Source organism: Pelophylax lessonae (assembly GCF_965119305.1).
Source record: "Pelophylax lessonae genome assembly, chromosome: 9".
Lineage (NCBI taxonomy): Eukaryota > Metazoa > Chordata > Amphibia > Anura > Ranidae > Pelophylax > Pelophylax lessonae.
In genome coordinates this window covers 104,943,263-104,967,615 of record NC_138776.1, presented here as the reverse complement: position 1 = coordinate 104,967,615, position 24,353 = coordinate 104,943,263, and the positions used below count along the sequence as shown (strand labels likewise).

The 24,353-nt window shown below is 42.0% G+C and overlaps 1 protein-coding gene across 4 annotated transcripts in view; it reads right to left on the bottom strand.

Moving 5' to 3' along the window:
- FGFR2 (fibroblast growth factor receptor 2) overlaps positions 1 to 24,353 on the bottom strand; it is a 253,809-nt gene that overhangs the window by 11,187 nt on the left and 218,269 nt on the right. For 2 of the 4 annotated variants that reach the window (XM_082267394.1, XM_082267391.1), the window contains 6 exons: positions 22,502 to 22,695; positions 20,222 to 20,373; positions 13,118 to 13,239; positions 8,716 to 8,826; positions 7,020 to 7,210; positions 2,918 to 3,040 (listed from right to left, as the gene is read on the bottom strand). In XM_082267394.1, coding sequence (XP_082123520.1) covers positions 2,918 to 3,040; positions 7,020 to 7,210; positions 8,716 to 8,826; positions 13,118 to 13,239; positions 20,222 to 20,373; positions 22,502 to 22,695 — 893 coding nt within the window. Of the gene's footprint in view, positions 1 to 2,917; positions 3,041 to 7,019; positions 7,211 to 8,715; positions 8,827 to 13,117; positions 13,240 to 20,221; positions 20,374 to 22,501; positions 22,702 to 24,353 lie in introns of all 4 variants that reach the window. The other 2 variants (XM_082267392.1, XM_082267393.1) reach the window with 1 other exon arrangement.

Below are 24,353 nucleotides of genomic sequence, written 5' to 3'. Positions count from 1 at the left end.
TGATGGGGGAATCCCTCTTGCTGGAGCTATTGTGTTTTGCCGGCGAGTGGGCCGCGAAAAGCCGTCCCTGCTGGGAGAACACAATGATTATTGCTAATGGCTGGAAATAATGAAATGTTAAAAATCCAATATGCTTGCTGTACCCAAGTCAATTGATGGATCGACTTGGGTGCAATCAGCCTGCCCATAGATGGATCAGATCGAATCTCAGCTGGTCCTTGCTAAACCAGTCATGATTTGATCCATCTATGGCTGGTTTTACCCTGCCTAAACTCCAAGAAAGTTTGAGCTGGAGAATAGGCCTCTATGCATTCACATCCATCCCTTGCAATGAGGAAGAATCTAATCCCCAGCCAGGTTCAGACACACAGAAAAGTATGTTGCCTTTGCTCCCTTTTTCTACTACATACAGTGCCTTGAAAAGGTATTCATGGCCCTTGAAATGTTTCACATTTTGTCATGTTACAACCAAAAACATAAATGTATTTATTGGGATTTTATGTGATAGACCAACAAAAAGTGGCACATAATTGTGAATTGGAAGGAAAATTATAAATAGTTTTAAACAAATTTTTATAAATAAATATGTGAAAAATGTGGCATGCATTTGTATTTAGCCACCGAGTCAATCATTTGTAGAACCACCTTTTGCTGCAATTACAGCTGCAAGTCTTTTTTGGGTATGTCTCTACCAGCTTTGCACATCAAGACAGTGACATTTTTGCAAAACAGCTCAAGCTCTGTCAGATTTGATGGAGAGTGTCTGAATAGCAATTTTTAAGTCTTGCCACAGATTCTCAAATGGATTTAGGTCTGGACTTTGACTGGGCCATTCTAACACATGAATATGCTTTGATCTAAACCAGGGATCTCCCAACTACGGCCCTCCAGCTGTTGCGAAACTTCACGTCCCATGAGGCATTGTAAACCCTTGACAATCACAGGCATGACTAGGCATGATGGGAATTGTAGTTCCTGAACAACTGGAGGTCCATCGTTTGGAGACCCCTAAACTAAACAATTCCATTGCAGCTCTGGCTGTATGTTTAGGGTCGTTGCCCTGCTCGAAGGTGAACCTCCATCCCATTCTCAAGTCTTTTGAACACTCTAACAGGTTTTCTTTGAAGATTGCCCTGAATTTGGCTCCATCCATCTTCCCATCAACTCTGACCAGCTTCCCTGTGCCTGTTGAAGAAAATGGTGTGTTCAGGGGGACGTGCAGTGTTAGTTTTCCGCCACACATAGCGCTTTGCTTTTAGGCCAAAAAGTAACAATTTTGGTCTCATCTGACCAGAGCATCTTCTTCCACATGCTTGCGGTGTCCCCCACATGGCTTTTTGCAAAACTGCAAACAAAACTTCATATCGCTTTCTTTCAACAATGGCTTTCTTCTTTCCACTCTTCTATAAAGTCCAGCGGACAAATTCTCCCACCTGAGCTGTGGATCTCTGCAGCTCCTCCAGAGTTATTATGGGCCTCTTGGCTGCCTTTCTGATTAATGCTCTTCTTGACCAGCCTGTCAGTTTAGGTGTATGGCCATGTCTTGGTAGGTTTGCAGTTGGCCCATACTCTTTCCATTTTCGGATGATGGATTGAACAGTACTCCATGAAAGGTTCAAAACTTGGGATATTTTTTTTTATAACCTAACCCTGCTTTAAACTTCTCCACAACTTTATCCCTGATCTGTCTGGTGCGTTCCTTGGCCATCATTATGCTGTTTGTTTGCCAAGGTTCTCTAACAGACCTCTGAGGGCTTCACAGAACAACTGTATTTACACTGAGATTAAATTACACACAGGTGAACTCTATTTACTGATTAGGTAACTTCTTAAGGCAATTGGTTCCACTAGATTTTAGTTAGGGGTATCAGAGTAAAAGGGGCTGAAATGCATGCCACACTTTTCAGATATTTGTAGAAAATGTTGAAAACCATTGATCATTTTTCTTCCACTTCACAATTATGTGCCACTTTATGTTGGTCGATCACACAAAATCCCAATAAAATACATTTACTTTTTTTGTTATAACATGAGAAAATAAAGAAAATTTCAAAGGGAATGAATACTTTTCGAAAGCACTGTAATATGGATTTTGAGTTCCACTTAGATTTAAGCCGACCATAACCCCCAAATCCAAAAAGCCACGATGCATGCAGCACTGCATGTCCATCCAAAAACGTCATAAAAGTCAGTTGTAAAACAAAATACTTTTTGAGAAACTATTTCCTACATCCTGGTTTTCATGAGCCTCTGCCTCGCAGGTGCCCCCTGGAAAGACTATGCCACCAATGCCTTCCAGGGAAATTTAGCCAGATCTAGTTAATAACAAGCTGCCCCAGATCACGGGATTTTTTTTATTTCGATAGCAACCTGGCCAAGATCTCTTATGGCACATATTCAAGATCTGCCATACCATTATCAAGAAGCCAGCACAGAATAATAAGGAAGAACCTGCCCACTGATAACTTTAAAAACAAAATGTAAATGGCTGCCCAGGTGGGAAGGACCTATAGGAAAAGGGGAAATTAAAGAAAGATGCATGTTCCTATTGGTAAGTTTGTGTGCGTAAATGCATTTATTTAGCCTGGGCACTTTATTCAGATGAAGTCTGTTTGAAACAGAGGACACTCCTATTGCATCATGCAAACTTTAACTTCCTTGGACCTACTCCGCTAGGACATACTGAGGAGGAGGGGGGTCAGTTTCTGAAATTTTTCCTCATAAGCCTCACTGCTAGAGTAATAGGGACCCTTTAAGCAGTAAGTATTTTTTATTTCCAACAGGGATTTTTAAATACAACCAAGGTCATGTTTTAGGACTTGTATTTGCAAAACATGTTTAGAGAGGTTCTAAAAAATGAGAACACAAAGTGCATACGCATTCAGAAAAGCAATTTACAGATTCTTCCCATACTCACATTTGTTGTTTTCTTATAATAATCTATATTGTTGACGTCCCGTGCCAGACCGAAGTCTGCAATTTTCATAACATTGCTCTCTGTGACCAGCACGTTCCTGGCTGCAAGGTCCCGATGTATACACTACAACGCACAACCACAACTGCATTAGTGCTTAAAGTGAATCATGTAAAAGTTACAAACAGAAAAAAAATTCTAAACTTAAAAGCCAAATTAGAGTGCATTGACACGGGTGTTTAGCACATAATGCGAATTTCAGCGGCATTAATCTGCAAATTCCCTCATCTGGAATCACATGTGTGTGTGTGAAGAGCTGCGGCCGTTTAGTCTATACAAAAAAAAAAAAAAACGACAGGCTGATAGCTAGGGAATACCTACAGTTAAGAAGAGATGATGGCAGCTGGATGCGGTCTATATGCATCCAGCCAGGATCATCTGTTGATAGCTGCAAACCATGAACGCTGGTTGTAGGAACAGATGCAAACGGTTATGGATAGCTGCAGCAGCCAAGAGCCGGTCATTGTTTCGTATGGGCTGAGCAGCTGCAGCTCCGAACACACCTGTGATTCCTAAAGCAGGAATGTGCAGAATTTTGCCTCTGGAATTTGCACTGTGTGCTAAAAACCCCAGTGAATGCATCGTTAAAGTCGCACACCTTTTAAACATAAAATACCCTTTTCTCTCAGTGGAAATGCCACTTCCTGCTGTCACAAGGCGGTGTACTATAGTGGCAGAGCCGAGTAGTAGAAGCTACAGCACAAGTGTCCCCACAAAATTGTACTGCAGAGAAGGGGAGGAGGTATTTCTGATTAGGTCTGTTATATTGCAGGCTGCACTGTATCTAACTTTTAGACACCTTGCACAACTGCTATAAACAGTATAGTGAAGATAAGATTATGAAAAAAGGAGTTATTAAAATGTCTGACTGCATATCTACTTAAAGTGGATGTAAACACCCACATACAGTGGGTACGGAAAGTATTCAGACCCCCTTAAATTTTTCACTCTTTGTTATATTGCAGCCATTTGCTAAAATCATTTAGGTTCATTCTTCTTCCTCATGAATGTACACATAGCACCCCATACTGACAGAAAAACACAGAATTGTTGACATTGTTGCAGATTTATTAAAAAAGAAAAACTGAAATATCACATGGTCCTAAGTATTCAGACCCTTTGCTCAGTATTTAGTAGAAGCCCCCTTTTGATCTAATACAGCCAGGAGTCTTTTTGGGAAAGATGCAACAAGTCTTTCACACCTGGATTTGGGGATCCTCTGCCATTCCTCCTTGCAGATCCTCTCCAGTTCTGTCAGGTTGGATGGTAAACGTTGGTGGACAGCCATTTTTAGGTCTCTCCAGAGATGCTCAATTGGGTTTAAGTCAGGGCTCTGGCTGGGCCATTCAAGAACAATCACGGAGTTGTTGTGAAGCCACTCCTTCGTTATTTTAGCTGTGTGCTTAGGGTCATTGTCTTGTTGGAAGGTAAACCTTCGGCCCAGTCTGAGGTCCAGAGCACTCTGGAGAAGGTTTTTGTCCAGGATATCCCTGTACTTGGCCGCATTCATCTTTCCCTCGATTGCAACCAGTCGTCCTGTCCCTGCAGCTGAAAAACACCCCCACAGCATGATGCTGCCACCACCATGCTTCACTGTTGGGACTGTATTGGACAGGTGATGAGCAGTGCCTGGTTTTCTCCACACATACCGCTTAGAATTAAGGCCAAAAAGTTCTATTTTGGTCTCATCAGACCAGAGAATCGTATTTCTCACCATCTTGGAGTCCTTCAGGTGTTTTTTAGCAAACTCCATGCGGGCTTTCATGTGTCTTACACTGAGGAGAGGCTTCCGTCGGGCCACTCTGCCATAAAGCCCCGACTGGTGGAGGGCTGCAGTGATGGTTGACTTTCTACAACTTTCTCCCATCTCCTGACTGCATCTCTGGAGCTCAGCCACAGTGATCTTTGGGTTCTTCTTTACCTCTCTCACCAAGGCTCTTCTCCCCCAATAGCTCAGTTTGGCCGGACGGCCAGCTCTAGGAAGGGTTCTGGTCGTCCCAAACGTCTTCCATTTGAGGATTATGGAGGCCACTGTGCTCTTAGGAACCTTAAGTGCAGCAGAAATCTTTTTGTAACCTTGGCCAGATCTGTGCCTTGCCACAATTCTGTCTCTGAGCTCTTCAGGCAGTTCCTTTGACCTCATGATTCTCATTTGTTTTGACATGCATTGTGATCTGGAAGGTCTTATATAGACAGGTGTGTGGCTTTCCTAATCAAGTCCAATCAGTATAATCAAACACAGCTGGACTCAAATGAAGGTGTAGAACCATCTCAAGGATGATCAGAAGAAATGGAAAGCACCTGAGTTAAATATATGAGTGTCACAGCAAAGGGTCTGAATACTTAGGACCATGTGATATTTCAGTTTTTCTTTTTTAATAAATCTGCAACAATGTCAACAATTCTGTGTTTTTCTGTCAGTATGGGGTGCTATGTGTACATTCATGAGGAAGAAGAATGAACCTAAATGATTTTAGCAAATGGCTGCAATATAACAAAGAGTGAAAAATTTAAGGGGGTCTGAATACTTTCCGTACCCACTGTATACCCAGTGAAGTGAACAGCCTCAGATGATACACAGATGAAACAAATCTCCCTACATAAGTTTTATTTGTGTATCTGCTGTCTTCAGTGTTTCGAATGTGAACATCATGTTAGAATTTTCTCTTCCTGTTCAGCACTGGGAGTGTTGTGTTGGTATACACTGTGTGTGAGCTGAGCAAAGGCACACATCCCCCTCCACATAGGCAGAGGAAGGAAGGAACATGCAGAGCTGTGCTGTAAATAGATAAGCTCTCTGCTAATCTATCTCTATGCACCCACCCTGACACAAATTTTCAGCTGCTTTTATCACCTGTGTCAGAGAACTTGTCAGAAGTTATCATGCTGACAACAGAGGAAGGAGCAGCAGAAACACACAGGACTTAGGGGTTTGGAGAGAGAGAGATAAGTAAACACTACAGATATATGTGCCCAGGTCAAATTTCATGAATGGGGTTTACATCCACTTTAAGCCAGCTATAAACCATTCGAATCTCGGCCAGTTCAGCAGGGACCGTCCGAGATTCGAATCATATATGGGCAGGCTGACTGTACCCAAGTTGCTTGATCAATCAACTTGGGTTCCATCAGCCTGTCAGATTTTTCATGCTATTATTGCCTGCTGCGATGGTCTTTAGCAAAAATCACTATTCTCCCAACAGGGATGGCTCTCCACCCGCCAGAAGAACACAATAGCTCTGCCAGAGGGATTCCCCCATCAACATTGACTTTGCAGGAAAGAAAATCGCATAGTCTACGGCTGGCTTTATGTAACATCAACTATGCTATAACTCTACCTTCAACAATTTAATGCTGAAACAAAGGACAGTGGATTTTTTTTTTTAAATTTCTATGCTTGTGTATTGCTGATGGTACAGTTAAAGGCACATTTGTAAAGACCAAGGTTTAAAAATTTAGTACAATACCAGTACTTTGTGTTCTTTAAAAATGAATGGTATTGCTCGTTAAATGTTTACACACGTTTTAGAGAAAAAGCCAAAATACACACTTTGCAGGGTCTGCTAAAAAAATAAACACACATACCTAGGGGCACTCAGCAAACACTTTCTATTTTATAGGGGTACACTATTTAACTAAGGAGGAAAATGCTGCAATAGAGGTATTGCAGGCAGAGCTGTTGGTAGCAACCCAGAACACAGAAGCCCTTTATGCAACTCTACAGAACCTTCATTGCAAGAAGTAAAATTAAAACAATATCCACTAGTAAGGCATACTTTAAATCCCTGTATAACATTAAAGGGTAAAACAGGTAATAAAAACTAATTAGAAATGTGTTAATTTTGCTGCCCTACTTTGATAGATTAAAACATTTTCAGATGGAATTATCCTTTAAGCATATTGCAAAGGTATACAATTTACTGAATGAATAGCTCCAATTGCTTATTATTAAAATAATAACTATACTCTACTAAAAGTCTTTTATTACAGGGGTAAGGGGCGTGAAGCAAAGAACGATAAATACAATTCACCATTCTTATTTTACCTTCTGTGATGCCAAATACTCCATGCCTCTGGCCAGCTGGTAAGTGCACGATATCAAGTCTTTAAAAGTCATTTGTTCTCCAGGCACCCTGTTAATGTCATAGGAGTACTCCATCTCAATCGGGCGTCGGGCCCTCAGGTACTCACGTAGGTTTCCTTTAGCAGCATACTCTACAATTACATATAAGGTACCTACAAACAAAATACAACTGTTAGAGAATCATTTGCATACTGCATCTTGGACATTTTTAGATTCATATATAAATGGAATTGGCTTAAAGTGGAACTGAAGGCATAGGGCTACATACATGGTTGCTGGGAGGGTGGCGCCGCTTAAAAGCTTCCAATGGACAATGTATCAGCATTCTCATTGCAGTCTAATGAGCAGGGTGGTGAGGCAGGGAGTAGAACTACATGCAGCCATGAGAGGTCGCTCTCAACCCTAAAAGCAGCCATTAGACAGGTCCAAATTTGGCTGGTTCAGCTGGAACTGGACGAATTTCATTCTGTCTATGGGAAGCTGGTTGTAATCAAGTGGATTCTACAATCCACTTGAGTACAACCAGCCTGTCTTTATTTTCGCCCGATCACTGCCAGCGGATATCGCAGCCAGCAGTGATTATCATATTCTGCTGGTTGGGAAGGCTCCTCGTGCTCCCTGCCACCAGAACACTGCAGGAGGGATGACAAGGACTGCTGATAGGGGAATCATTTTTTATTCCTTATACATGTATATATGTACTGTAATTGTGTATAAAGCCATTTATCAGGATTCCACTTTATTGTAAACAATGTTATACACATTTTAAAACGCCAATTTTTTTTTTTTAGTTGGTAAACATACTGTACTTGTACATCAGTAAATCCATATATTGTCATTACATATGTACTTTTATCTTGCTTTGTTACACAATGACCGTGCTCTGCTCCTCTCTTTGCTCTCCTCCAAAAGTCCAACTACCTATGGGCTTAATTTAGTAGCATGTAAACTAATGTGAAGAACAGTAAAGTTAATATAAATAGTCATCCAAGTATGGTAGACTAATTTGCGTCACACTAGATATCTAAAAACAGGTTACTTTAGTAAATAAGCCCTTTGTTTTGTTACAATGCAAAATATTACAAACGTACATTACATGCAATATCACTAGGGGCACGTAATAATTCTGTGGCCATGGTATTATAAATAAATTTAAAAAAACATGTAGCAGAGTAACAGGAGAAAGTCTGTAAAATGGTCTTGGGTCTGAATATTCCCTGTACTTAGGAAAACGTAAGCAAAGACTTCTAAGGTTACTGAACCTTTAACAGTAATTTAGGTTGGGCGTACATTACTAAAAGACTAGGGAGGCTACTAAAAGGCCCTGATTACATTGTTTAAACCACAGACAGTGGTTACACTCAATAATTAACATGGCATAGACAGTCGCTAAACTCACTAATTAAAACGACACACACTGGTCAGCAAGCTCACCAATTGAATTGGTATGTTAATAACAGGACAGAGGTAAAGTCCAGAGGTCACAGAAGTCAGTCTTTGGATACTAGATCGAAGAAAAGTATTCTTGTGTCAGCTGCAGGGTGGGAATGTTGGTCATTACAGGGCTGCCTGACACTCTCCCTTCTAATGAGTTGTATTGGTCCTTTCATTACCCAAGACAAAGAATTGCTGAGTAGCACCTAGCTGTGGGACTCACCTCCTTGTGTGCATGCACCCAACAGATTAATAATATTCTTATGCTTTCCAATCATTTTCATCATTTCCATCTCTGAGACCAGATCAGCTAGGTCTTTCTCAGTAGCATCATCTGTGTGGAAATAAGCCAAGTGTTAAACATAAAAAACTACAGCCTACGATTTTACTAAAAAAAGCAAGTTCTGCCCTTCCACTGGCAAAATGGCACAGTGGTTTGATGGTTAGCACTTATACCTTGCAGCACTAGGATTATTTCCCAACGACACCACCTGCATGGAGTATGCGTATTCCCCTGTGTTTGCATGCGTTTCCTCCAGGTACTCCGATTTCCTCCCACATGCCAAGGACATGTTGGTAAGTTAATTAGCCCCTGTCTAAATTGGTCCTAGTACTGTATGTGTGTGTTTGCATGTGAGGTAGGGACCTTAACACAATCCCAAGGGGATCGATGCCGCTCCAGATAGGAGATAATTCAATCTAGACTGGGTGCACGTCCAGTCCGTGGACCATGGAAATGTCGGCTTTGCAGAAAATGGTTTAACAGCACTCCAGTGTTCTTGCATAAAAAGTCTATTTCTCCATAAGGCTGTGTTCACATGTTAGCATAACGGACCGCGGCAGAATCACCGTGATTCTGCCCGCGATCTGGAAATCATTGCAAATCGGGGGCTCTTGTACCTTTTTTGGGCGTCATGTGACCCGCGATTTTGTTTGTGCGATGTTACCGCGATTCGGCAGGCGGAAATCACAGCAACATCGCACAGCATTTGGGGTGCCATTGCAAATCAACGGCAACGCACAGGCGCCCTGCGATTTGCAATGATTTCTGGATCGCTAACATGTGAACGTAGCCTAAATGTGACAGCACAAGACAGAAGCCTCAAACAGCAGACGCGTTTCACTAATCAAGTTTGCTTATTCATGAATAACTTGATTCGTGAAACGCGTCTGCTGTTTGAGGCTTTGGTCTATTGTGCTGTCACATTTATGGAGAAATAAATACTTTTTATCCGATAACACTGGAGTGGTGTCAAACCATTTTCTGCAAAGCCGGCCTTAGATTGTAAGCTCCTTGAGAGCAGGGACTGAGATGAATACAACAATATATGTAAAGCACTGCGCAAATTGTTGGCACTATAAAAATACCTGTAATAAATAATGAGCAAATATGGCTGCACCCTGCACCATGATGTTAAAAGAAAATAACTACAAAAAAATTGTTGATTAAAAAGCAGCATTTAAACCAGTTTGGTATTTACTGCAAAATCTTTAAATGCATTTGTATCTGAATCTGTCTTGAGCCGCATGTAATGCCCACCAGAATAAGGCCTCAGACTGGGTGAGGGAAGGGCAGCAATAGAAGATAATCAGGCTCTGACGTAGTGCACATATGCTGTAAATGCACGTGCTGCGAGGAAAAGAGTGCAGAGTGAGCAGAGGAATTACTTAATCAATATACTGCTGCCCTCTAACTGTCCAATCAGCAGTTTAAAAAAGAAAGATGACTTTAGCAGCCATTTTTGCTTAGCTAGACACCAATAGGCCAGTTTCATTATTAGGATTTAGATATTTAGAACTTTACTCATGGAGGATGCTGGGAATTAGGTGAAGAAAACGTTACAAACAGGAGCACAGACAGAAGTAGAATTTTATGTATTCATTTTTTTTTAAGTGGGGGAATGCTAGAACCTCTGTTTCCTTGTTGCAGATTTTCCTGCACTTCCTCTCTGGTAAACAGTTGTCCCCAGAATAAAGGGAGGAAAAAACAGTGCTCCAGATAGGTGTAAAACCTGATACTAGCTTTACCCTTTCCCCATTTATTTAAAGCTATACAAAATTTTGGGTATAGACACACTTTGAATATCATTGTATTCATGAATTTTGATTTAAGTATAGAGTACTGTATATGTATATGCGTATGTATACGTGTGGCACAGATGTGATTGCTTTGTGTGCTGCAGTGTATTGCATCTTATTTAAATAGAAAAGAACCCAATTTCTGTGCCCGTTTAGGTATGCAAACAACCAATTTAAAATAAATGGGCTGCCTTATGCAATATACAGCCATGCAAAAAACAAAAAAAATAAACCTGTGTGAAGCTCACAGTTTTGTGATGTAATCAGGTAAAAGTAGTAAAAGTAAAAATAGTGCCCCTCTGTAGTACTCGTAACCTAAACTTAGAACAAACCCCCCCTCCCCCCTTAACCAGCTGATAACTTACCTTATCTATGCAGTGAGCCCCTATATCTAAACTGTTTTTGTTGCAAGTACACCTATACGGCTACAATCACCTCAGCCATTGACTGTAATCATTTCTAACAGTGGGTGGCCATGCTATCTTGACAAAAAAGAGGATTATGCAATCTAATGTATTTTCTGGCATATAAGACTACTTTTGAACCTCAAAAAAATCCCCCAAAAATGGGAGGTCGTCTTATACGCCGAGTATAATATCTCCAAGGTAACCTAAGTATAAGTATTACCGGTAGATCATGTAATGGGGGGGTCGTCTTATACGCCCAGTCGTCTTATACACCGGAAAATACGGTACTTTTATTGAAGAAGTCGGGTCGAAAATTGTCGGCTGAATAACACCTGCCACCAACGGTAAGCAGATGCAGGCACTGATTGGGTATTCTGACAGCTGGTGTGAGTAACTGTCAGGGCTGGTTTACACCAGATGCAGTGGGACTGCATTGGACAGCTATTCCAGCGCAGTTTTATTGCATGGACAAGGCAAAATGCTTCGTCTCCTACGTGCCCAGTTTATACCACTGTGCTGTGGTGATGTCTGGACATGGTGCGCTGAATACTGCATGCAGTACTTTTTATTAGCACAGTGTAGAAGAAGCAAATCCACTGCCATGCAGTGCGTGGCTGCCAATTAAACTTTATGAGATATCTTTTTGACATCTCAATAAAAGTTCATTAAAAAAAAAAAAAAAGGAACCAATCAGTGTAATCTATCTAGCCCAGAATTTTTTATATTTATATATACACACACATATACATATATACATACACATATACACATATATATATTTATTTTTTTTAGTTCAGCTTCCAGGCTGAAGTAAATAAGTCTATTAGTGTATGGCCAGCTTTAGAGCTGGTCAATGCCCAGTATTTGTGTACAGAGGAGGTAAAAAGCAGAGAGGACCTTGGTTGTCAAGCTGAGGTAAGGTATCAGCTGGTTGGGGGCTTTCTAGACTACATTAGGCTTATAAGTGAGGAACGAGAGGTAATTTTACAAAAGCTATTATCATTATAGTACAATGAACTGCCAAAAAGGTCAGTTCAAGGGGTATGGGCATTGACCCCTAGCTAACCTGATAAAACTGTGACTAAAGCACACATATAGACACTGTAAAGTCAAAAGGTTTGCAATAGCTATGTGATCTACACACGCCTAACCTTTTTGTCTGCATGGCACAAGGAGGGGGGGGGGGGATAATTTTTGAGCCTGCAGTTCTACAGACTCTTTGCCACTGCTCCACCTCCAGCATGTTATTTTAACTTTTAGCTTGGAATAATGGTTCTAGAATATTAGGCTAGATTTGTGCTGTAAATCAGCAGTTTTGGATGCAAAGTTGGCCCATGCCATTAAAAGGATTTTCATGGCTCTACCCCATATCCTGGCACTAAATAATTTTTGGATTTGTGATGGAAGTGATAATGGGTAAATATATTTTCTTTTAGGAAGACTCTGCAGTGCTTTTGATTTTTAAAGGAACATGATCACGCTAGTGACCCCAATCCGAGCTCCCTCTTTTCTGTATATTCACTAGCATACAAAGCACACATTTCCACTGAAAGCATCACTTCTTTCTTCTGCAACTTATGTGTGTGGAAACCTATTTAAAAGATATAACCTTAGGTAATTACCCTCATCAAGCTAAAATAAACAATTTTATAATTTTGAAAGAATGTATTATGTGAGTTAAAGGATGTTTTTTACATTTGTCTAGAATGGTTTCACTGACAGCATAGCTTTAGACATGATGATGGCATATAAACCCGGCACAGATTTCAGTATATACAACTTACTGCATATACAGAATATTGGCTGTACCCTGATGGACAAGAATGTATGTCGCTGATTAGTAGATATTTTAAGGCTTCATGGAGAGGAACGTTAAGAGCAGACAGCGTTTAATGGAAAAAGGCAGTCACAGAGCCCTGGAGACAGAGCAATCACACACAGGAATGGTGGCGAAAGGATTGCATAATTCAAAGGACACAAATCAGTAAATTACACTTCTTTCCAAAGCTGCAGTCTTTAAATCACAGAGAGGGGCAGCAAAACTGTCAGAGCTTCTGATTTAACTTCAAGGTCAGGAATGTGACCCTGTGTCCCCCCACAGAGAAGGGAGCAAAACACCCACAACCCCTCCTTGCCTACCTTTTAGCATCTTTACAGCAACAGTCACTGACTCCTTAGCCCGGTCTTTATCAATCCCTACCGCCTCGGCCATGACCACTTGCCCAAAGCAACCTTCGCCCAGAGGTTTTCCCAGTGTCAGCCTGTGGAAGAACACACATATTATTAACATGCAATAAACAGCAGCTGTATGGAAAGGGGGCTGCAGTTGCCTTTAATACGCTAATTAAAATACAGATACGTGAAAATATGTACAATAATATAAACAAGGATGGTCAGAGGGGTCTGGTGTACCCACAGCCACCAATCAACAGTAATTTTTCTAGACACTGAGGGCAACTTCTACGCAACAATGCTTGTACATTTATTTCCTTTTGACTTTCCTATTGGGCATTCTTGTTTTAGATCAGTGACTTTGAAAGAATTAATTATAGTACAGTAATAGCAGCCCCTATATTTTTCATAGGACTTAACATTAAATGTGAATGTAGTATTTTTTTTATAATAATCCATGTTTTATCACACACGAGGCCCATTCGACTATTTTCAGCATTTTATGCCTTTCTTTGTATATTCAGTATCTCACAAAAGTGAGTACACCCCTCACTTTTTTTTTATATATTTTATTAAGCTTTTCATGTGACCTGAAAAAATGACACTTTGCTACAATGTAAAGTAGTGAGTGTACGGCTTGAAAACAGTGTCAATTTTCTGTCCCCTCATAATACCTCAACACACAGCCATTAATGTCTAAACCGCTGGAAACAAAAGTGAACACACCCTTAAGTGGAAATGTTCAAACGGGGCCCAAAGTGTCAATATTTTGTGTGGCCACCATTATTTTCCAGCACTGCCTTAATCTTCTTGGGCATGGAGTTCACCAGAGCTTCACAGGTTGCTATTGGTGTCCTCTTCCACTCCTCGATGACATCACGGAGCTGGTGGATGTTGGAGACCTTACACTCCTCCACCTTTGTTTGAGGATGCCCCACATCCATCACCTTTACCTTTAGCTTCTTTAGCAAGGTTGTCTTGGAGGTGTGTTTGGGGTCGTTATCATATTGGAATACTGCCCTGTGGCTTAGTCCTCCGAAGGGAGAGGATCATACTCTGCTTCAGTATGTCACAGTACATGTTGGCATTCATGGTTCCCTCAATGAACTGTAGCTCCCCAGTGTCGGCAGCACTCATGCAGCCCCAGATCACGACACTCCCACCACCATGCTTGACTGTAGGCAAGACACACTTGTCTTTGTACTCCCCACCTGGTTGCCGCCACACACGCTTGACAACATCTGAACCAAATAAGTTCATCTTGGTCTCCTCAGACCACAGGACATGGTTCCAGTAATCCAGGTCCTTAGTCTGCTTGTCTTCAGCAAACTGTCTTCAGCAAACTGTTTGCGGGTTTTTTTGAGCATCATCTTTAGAAGAGGCTTCCTTCCGGGATGAAAGCCATGCAGACCACCTTGATGCAGTGTGTGGTGTATGGTCTGGGCACTGACAGGCTGACCCCCTCGCCCCCCCCACACCCCTTCAACCTCTGCAGCAATGCTGGCAGCACTCATACATCTATTTTCCAAAGACAACCTCTAGCTATGACACTGAGCATGTGCACTCAACCTCTTTGGTCGACCATGGCGAGGCTTGTTCTGAGTGGAACCTGTCCTGTTAAACCGCTGTATGGAGGGGACATCAGGCCTGGGAATCACAGTCCTAGTCCTCTCGCTTCAATCCACATACCTCAGATTTTTGTAACCATTTTCGGGCAGTTTCGACCCATATATGTGTCAATTTGTAAAGGGGCAGCACCTTGTTCACCAACTCTCTCTATTGCCTAACCATGGGGGCCAAAGATGTCTTCCGTTTAAGTAGGATAAGTTTCCACGCATAAAACGTTGCAAAGAAAAGATGGCACAGTTGACAGAAGGAAACCTCCAACCGGGAACCCACCCCAAGCAGTAAAAAGGCAGGCTTCAGAGGGACCCGTTGTTGCACCAAAACACTCAGGTCCTCCACTACCCCCTACCAGTAAGACTGAAGAGCAGGGCTGGACCAGACCATATGTATTAATGTACCCACCTCTATTCCACATCTCGAGCAGGACTGATCAACCCTGGGGGTATATAGTGGATAGTCTTTGCAGGGTATAATATGCACGATGCAAAAATTTTAATTGGATGAACCTATCCCTAGGGGAAATCATCATTAGGGATAAATTGTTGTATATCCACCTCCCAGTCCTCCACAATTAGACCTGGAAAGTTTTGTTGCCACATCTGACATAATTGAGACATCTTAGTGGCCTCTCTTCCCGATATCCAGAGATAAAGAGGAGAGAATTCTATCCGCGTTTTTAGAGATAAAGAAGCACTCAACTGAGTGTGATTCAAGTGTGACCGGATTTGGAAATTGCGCAACAGCATGGCGCAGCTGTAGATATCTAAAAAACAGTAGATTGGGCAAATACATTTCTGCTTTAGCTGGTCAAAAGTCAATAGAGAACCATCTTTAAAAATGTTAAGCATGCTCGCATTGCCACTTCAGAATTAACCACCGGAATCCCTTTCAACTGACCAAACCACCACCTTACATTAACCAGAACTGCTGCCCAGTAATACTTAATGTTAGAGAGGGCTAATCCACCTTGAGACATAGGGAGCAGCAAAGTGGACCTCGCCAGTCGGGGTACCCCGCCCACCCATATGAAGCGAGTAAGGAGTTGGTCAAATTTATCAAAGAAGACCATAGGGATCAAAACCAGGGCATTTCAACCACAAAGGAATTTCGGCGGAAAGGTCATCTTTATTAGATTCACTCAACCAACCGGGGTTAGAGGAAGGGACTTCCATATCCCACACCTATGGGCAAGCTGGGTCACCACCGGCTGGAGGTTAGTAGCTAAAAAGGTTGTAAAATTACCGGAAATTTGAATTCCCAAATTTTTTAACTGAGTAACTACTGACAGTGGCAAATTATTCAACGGGTTTAGGGGCCCTTGCGCTAGTGGGAACAAAACGGATTTGTCCCAGTTAATACATATACAGGATACCTTTCAATAGTAGAGCCCACTGTTATACCCACCACCTCTCCCGCCCCACATAGGCGGATCGCCATTGGTTCAACAGCTAGTGTGAACAATCCTGGTCAAAGTGGGCAGCCCTGCCTCATCCCTCTAAACAGTGGAACAAAGGGGGAAGCAAGCCATTGATGCGGACTCTGGCTACATGGTGTCTATAGAGGAGCTTGACCCAGTCTATAAATTTAGGCCCAAACTCAAATATTTGGAGGACAAACCAGAGATACCCCTACTCCATGGAGTCAAAGGCCTTCTCTACATCCAGAGAGGCCACCACTCCTGAGCCAAAGTCCGGTTCCAACCTAGCAATAACAGTATTAAGTCAGAGGTTGAGGTCTGTTCCTTTAACTTACATAAATCCTGACTGATCTCCATGCACTATAGTAAGAATGACAGAGTTTAGTCTATTGGCCTGGACTTTTGTTAGAATTTTAGCATTGACATTTAATAGAGGAGATCGGTGGTAGGAAGAGCAGAAAGCTGGGTCTTCTCCTGGCTTGGGGACCACCACTATGACCACCTCAGACATAGAGGGGGGGAGCCGGTTATCAGTGAGCGCCACTTTTAGTGTCTCATATAAACGCGGGAGGAGGTCAGCATGAGGGTTATAAAATTTGGCAGGTAGGCCATCTACCCCTGGGGTCTTACCCACTGGCATATATACCAATGCTCATTTAATCCCATCTGGTGATATGGCGGGCATCGTTGCTAAGTACTGGGAAGGCTATCTCGCCCAAGTATTGATTCAGCTGTTCCATGGAGTATTGGGCTCTAGGGGTGTACAGCTGCTGGTAATAAGATTCAAAACTAGCATTAATCTGGTTCAGGATCCTTCAGTATTTGCCCCCCCCCCCCCCCAAATCTCCTTGTATACCATCAATATGAGCAGAGGGAATTTGTTCCTTGAAGAGCCATGCCAGCAAGTTACCCGTCTTGTCTTCCTGATCAAACACCCTCTGGGACTGGTGTAGGATCTTATGGGAGGCTTCAACTCTAAGTAAACAAACCTATTTATAGGCTAGTAGCATATCTTGGTAAATGGTCCTCTCTAGGGAGGTAGCATATTAACCCTTGAGTTTCTGGGCCTGTGTTTCTGCCATAATTAGGGCAGCCTGGGTGTAACATCTGGCCCCATTGATATGAGATTTATATTGCCCCCTAGTAAAACCCTTGAAGGCATTCCAAACCGTATCAGTGGAGGCCGTCCCAGAGTTGCGCATCCAATAATCTGAAATATCACTAACCATTTGGGGTTCAACCTTCTCATCTGAAATACAGTATTAGGATAATCTCCACGATTTCAGCCCCCACGATGAGTTCACATGTAAAAAGGTAAAAGCATTGGTGCGTGGTCTTAAATCCCTCCCGGGAGGATAGACGCTTCCTGTATGGCTGGGAGCTTTGCCTCACTTGCATACAAGAGGTCTATACGGAAGAAAGTGGTATTGGTGGCCGAGTGAAAAGTGAATCCCTGCTCCGTTGGGTGTTTCCATTGCCATGAATCGTATAGGGTCAAGAGGCATATGCCCAGTTGAAAAGAATAGATTCTGTGGTGGCATCCGTTGTAAGCTTATCAAGGTATGGACAGGGGGGTATATTAAAGTCCCCAGCTAGGATAACATTTTCGGTGGGATACCGAGCTACAAATTTGGGTTATTTTTAGTAGCATGGAAACACTGGCCAGAGGAGGTAGATGAAGCCCCACTATAACCATCTCCACTGTATCAATGACAGCATGCATAATTACATATTTACCCTCAGGGTCCAGATGGAGATTCAATAGGTGGAAGTTACGATTTTTCCGGATCAATATACTGATCCCCCTCGCATGGGTAGAGTAGGTTGCATGGTAGTAATGGCCAACCCATGGTACTTTAGGACTCAAAGATTTTGTTCCCCACCAGGTGGGTTTCCTGTAGAATAACGATATGGGGCCGGTATGTTTTGAGGTAAATACTAGTGTGCGCTTAATTGTAGCATTTAGTCCCTGGACGTGCCAGGAAATCAATGTCACAGGAGCCCTATATACTTAGCACAATATAAATTGACCTCAGATCTCCAACTGAACCTCGGAATGATCCCAAAGGGGACAGTAGCACAGAGTTATTTAACATGCATTACATCATAGAGCAGACATTTCAGATGTACGTACCATACAAAAAACAACTGTACGTACTGTACAAAAACAGACACAAAATAAAGAAAAACAAAAACCAGGCAGAACAGTCCCACCCCCACCCACCCTGCAAAATCACCCCAATTGCGATTTGCTTGGTACCTAAACATTAACATGGCGAAACGCAAGTTAGGGGGCTATGAGCCAAGAAAAAAATAAAAGGGGGGAGAACTGAGGATACTAAAGAGAAGTCAAAGAGCACATAGAGTCAGTCACGTTGCCTTTTGTCCGCAAGGTGTTTTGAAGAGATCACCCGGGAGGTTCTCGGGGGCACTATCCTTAGTTACAATCAAAATGTAACCGTTAAACTTAGAAGCCCTCTCTGATCCCAGGATGAGGGGGTCAAAGATTCCAGTTGTCAAACAAGGGGAGATTAAATCCAAACAAGAGGTTTAGGCCTCCTCCACAGGATACAATTGTAGAAGTCTTTACCCGGGTATATGTCTCCATAAATAGAAGATCTTACGGGTATTGAAATCCCAGAGGAGTTTCTAGATAGCCAAAAGAAACAGGATTCGTCCTACAATATATTCAAGACACGTATGTTCAGAGCTGTAGAACCATCTGTTTTGTAAGGCAAAGGAGTTATTGGTTGGGGCCCACATAAGGGAGATCTATGATCTGGGTAGAGTCTCAACCCAATTAGATGCCTCCTCTGGAGAGGTGAAAAACTGTACTGTATTGCCTCAATGTACCTGAAGCTGGGCCGGAATGAGCATACTATACTTGAGGCCTTTGCGACGTAGTGCCTGCTTGATTTAATCAAAGGATCACCAGAGTCACTGTGTCTCCAACGCGTAATATCGGGAAAATCATTACTTTAGCCGCCTCATAGAGCAATTCTTGTTTCCTCGCCTCCCGTAGGACCAGGTCTCGGTCTTTAAAATATAAGAGTCGCAGGATGAAAGTGTGGGGTGGGGAGCCCACTGGACCTCTTAAAGATGGCATTCTATGCGCTTTCTCCACTGTGAAGAATGAGGAGAATTGGGCCCATGGTAGCAGCTCTCGGAAATGGCGCTCAGCAAAGGCCACTGGATCCTGGCCCTCAGCTCCCTCAGGAATCCCAACAATGCTCAGGTTATTTCTCTGGTTGCGGTTTTCGGCATCTTCTACTCTAAACTCCCGGGTCATAACTTTAGTGCAGAGTGTGTGCAGCTCTGCTGTATGGTCACAGACTGTTCTCCGCATCACCCAGGCGCCGCTCAGCCTCTGTCAGACGGCCTCTGAATTTCTCCATGTCCCTCCTGATCAGGCTAATGTCCATCTAAAGTGCACCTGTTTTAGTAGTAAGGGAACTGGCATCCTGTAATGGTCTGCATGAGGGCCTGGAACTGATCAGGGTCTGTCTCAACCTGCTCAGCAGAGTCAGTCTGAGTCACAATGCTGGCCATGTGTGCAGTGTCTTGGGAATCACTCACAGTCTCTTGAGGTATTCTGCGTGTCCCCGGTCTGCCGATATCCACCCGTCATCATATGGTAAAACCCACAGAATCGAATAGAGTGTCCACACCAATTTTTGCTCCAGAATCACTGGTAAAAGCAGGATTAGGCAACGGAGCTCAACTCTCACACATCTGCTCCCGCCGCCATCTTGGACATGTCCCCACCAATATTTGTATTTAGCCCTCATCATACCTGCAGTGTGATCTTTTAAGAGCACAGGCTTTTGATATATGGCATGTAACTCAGGTGAAGATTACACTGCAGTTATAAATCACAGGTAAAAAGAATTCTATATGCCTACAACCCAAAAGACTAAACAAACCTAGCATGATACCCAGATGTGTCAATCCTCATTATATAGGTATTAAATACATTGGATTCCTCCAGCTTTTGGCACACATTGGAAGAAAGTGGTAAAATTACATACTTGTCTCTCTGGAATTCCCACTTGGGGTCATGAGGAAGTTCGTACTCTGATACATTGGGCAGCAGGACTGTATCAGCACTGGAAAGCAGGCGTGTGGTAATCCTCACCAAAGGTGTTGTAGAGTTCATAGAGGAACTGGAATCTGCTGACACCTGCAAGAGGAAAAGATGATGTGATAGGTGCCCAATGGCAACAGCATTAAGAAAAGCCCAACAGTCAGCTCCCCATGTGCAAACTAGACTGATGTTTAAGCATTCTCTCATTGGAAAAACAATGTAAAAATAAATAACTTTTTTACCAATCATAATAAGTTAATAAAAATGTGGAAATATAAAATCTAAGGGTATTTTAAAAAGGAAAAAATGTATTAACTTAATTCTGATGTCTGTTTTTAGTCATTAGACTGACTCTTATGCAACACCCAATTAAGGCTATGGTTTCCCTTTAATTGTACAGCCATATCAGCCAATCAGAGCTCAGCTTTCATTGGTATGACTACAGTAAAATGCTACATGCAAATTTCTGATTGTATTTATAAATGATAATACATTTTTAATTGCAATATTCTGGTAAATAAGGTTGTATGCATTTGTTATATAGCATTTAAATTGGTTGTGTTCTATAGTCATTATTTTGAATTCTATTTTTTTTTTATAATACAAAAAAACTTTCAGCTACAGCAAATGCTATCTCACTGAATAAACTGAGTGAATGTAATGAGGCATCTCAAGATAGAATCATATTACCTGTTACTGCTGCCCTTTAAAAAGAAAAAACAGCATTACAATGAAAAGTTAAATCTGATACATGAGGCCAAAACAGAACCATGCAGGTACACACGTGAAGCATGACTTAGGTTGCAGACTAGGCAGCACTGTAGTAGAAGTGAAACTTTATGCCAATATGCCAGGGAAACAGATTAGACATTGTATGATATACAACACTTCTCTATCGTTTCAAAATTAACATTATAAAAAGGACAATGAATTATGAAAAGGGAAATCTCAAACCTTAAAAAATATATTCTTCCAAAGAACTTGATGAAAAGTCTAAAAGCACTTTGCTGTTACCAAATAAACATAAATAACTTGTATGAGCATTGGTCAATGTAGACTATGGGTGTCTGTTTAACAGCCCTTTCCCTACAGACCTGACACCTGGGTGAGGATCAAGCTTTAAAGGCCACCCAAAAAGGGCAACAATGAGAGTCATCACCATCGTAAGCAGTACGGATTCCTGGAAACACTTGCCTCACCAAGATTTTCCTGTTTATCTGGCCTCAATGAGAAGAGTTACCAGCTAAATCTATGTACACTGTTTTAGTATTTTAAAGGGTAGTGGGAGGTCCCAAAACTGTAGAGGATGGCCTCATGTCTTTCCGCTACGTGTTCCTGGAGAGACATCTGGCCATGTATAACCAGTTTAAGATCTATGACTTGAATACTGATAAAACTATATAGATCTTTATGCATTTTGGGAAATTCCATGTAACTTAATGGCAGACAGATTAAAACTGTCATCTTCTAAGCATTAATATTCAGAATTGAACTGAATTTGTTTCCAAGAAGCATGACTGATTGCCTAAATCAAATGTTCCCTGGTCACTTTTGATAGAGAAGGAAAAAATATCCGTTGATGTAATTACATGCTTAGGAGATTCCATCTCCTGCATCAACTGATCGCCAGACGCAATGACAAAAAATAACTTCTTAAAACAAATGGCAACACCTGACCACTAGATACATACAAATCTATCCAATTCTGCAAAGCTACTGCACCTACATTGCATGATGTGAGCAACCAGGGCCGGGACAAGGGGTGGTCAGGAGGGAAAGTTGCCCTGGGCGCAGTGAAGCAAAGGGGCAAAAAATGGATGCAGTGTGTTAAACCCATTCTATGGCATTTATTAATAGTGGAGAAGGGGGCACAATTCTGGATCCTTGCCCTCGGAGCTGGGTGACCCTGTCCCGGTACTGTGAAGACCACACATGCAAGCTAAAATGTTTCTGAAATGTCTTGGGCTACTGTCTTTTATAGGAGCCTCATAATTGAAAGGAACCATCTAAAAAATCTTTATGCTGATATAAACCCAAGATCTATAACAACTGAAGCAATTTTACAATATGTATCACAATCCATATCACTGGTCCATAGCAATATTCCAATAGCAAAGGATGTTTTTTATATTTTATCACCCCCATCTAATATCTGCACGTGGCATGGCAGCTGACAGACAACAAGAAAAAAGGTTTTTCGAACTCTTTATCTACTTTCTGTTACCTGGCGGTGGAGTGGTATTCGTTTGCTGAGTTTATGGACAACGGGTGGCCCGATTAACGATTTCTTTTTTTTAGCTCCCTGACGAAGTTGGAATATGATGCAAATTCCGATAAAACAGAAAATAAGGAAGCCTCCACCAACATATATAGCTATTTCCATGTAGTAAGGCAATGAGGTATCCTCCATAGGGGGTTCTGTACCTAAAAATGATGTGGGGTAGAAATGTGAGCAGTGGATAATGGTAAAAGAATAGGAGGAACAATTCAAAATCCTATACCACAGCAAACAAATTCTACAAACATACACACACACACACACACACACACACACACACACACACACACACACACACACACACACACACACACACACACACACACACACACACACCTCAGCATAATTTCAGTCTACCACTAAACCCATACACTGCTTGACTAATAAATCTTGAAAATGGATAGCCCATGATATTTTAATCTGTTAATTTTATATGATTAGTCTGGTATTTCCATTAAAACCTGCAAGATGATGTAACCGGACATTCTTATAGTTTACAACTATGGCACTGGATTTTAAAGTAAGTATCAAATTATACCCATTCTCCAACATAATGAGTAGCAAAGTTATATTACCATTTAAAGATCTGTATGCTCATATATAAAAAGAAATAGATGCAACTCTTCAAAACAGTTGGAAAAAAAAGGGCTTCCTCAAACCGGTCCTGTATATACATCAGTGTTTTTAGTTTTAGATAGAGTAGAATGGTTAATAGCCTGGTCAGTTTTTTTTCCCTTATCAATGTGTACAGTCAGCAGTGGTGTATGTAGGTTTTGTGCTGCCCTAGGCCTGTCTGTCTAAGTTTGTGCACCCCCTAATTTAAATATGACCCGCCCCTTCCTGCAAAGGCCACACCCCTTACTGTTTATGACCCGCCCTGTCATCTGTACACCACAGACCACAACCACAGTCTATCTGTGCCCATCAGCATTAACTTATCAGTTCCCATAAGTTCAGCCCCATCAGTGCTGCCTCATTACTGCCCATCAGTGCAGCCTCATCAGTGCAGCCTCATCAGTGCAGCCTCATCAGTGCAGCCTCATCAGTGCAGCCTCATCAGTGCAGCCTCATCAGTGCAGCATATCAGACTGGCCACCAGTGTAGCCTATCAGTGCCCATTAGTGCAGCCTATCATACTGGCAGGTAGCAGTGTGGCTGCTTTACGGGTGTGCCAGACTGATTTGCCTCCTGGACCCGGCCCAATTTGCCCCATAATACTGTCATTAAACTAAAAGTGCAGAACAAGCTGGGGGGGGGGGCCTTTTCGTGTGGGAACTGGGAGGAGGCTGTTTTTTTTTTATGCGGTGTGCAGCTTTTTGCTGCCCTCCTGCAAAGTGCCTTGTCGGCCTAGGCCAAGATACATCACTGTCAGTGAGATTTCCTTTCACTTCCTGTCCTAGAGACACAGCAGTAAGCAAAAGTAGATCTTTCCAAAGCAGGGGGATATTTGCCTTCTTAAGAGATTTGCCATCAGAACAGTGGTGACAGATTAAAAGATTTCCCATCACCTCCTGTCCCTCTGACAACTCATCACTTTAGAGAGGAAAATATTTCTCTATTATTCTCCTAGGGAGGAAGAATATTCCCAAGGGGACACAAGCAGCAAAAAAAAAAAAACAAGGCAGGAATTCTAGCCCTTCTGCTGTCTAACAAAACTAAAGAAACCTTTTGACTTTAAATACGCTTTAAGGATGCAAGCCACCATGCATGATTAATACTAAGGTAGCAAACTAAGGTAGATTTATACTGCGATAAGGTATTAAAAATGATAGGTCTAAGAATAATAATCAATCTCTGA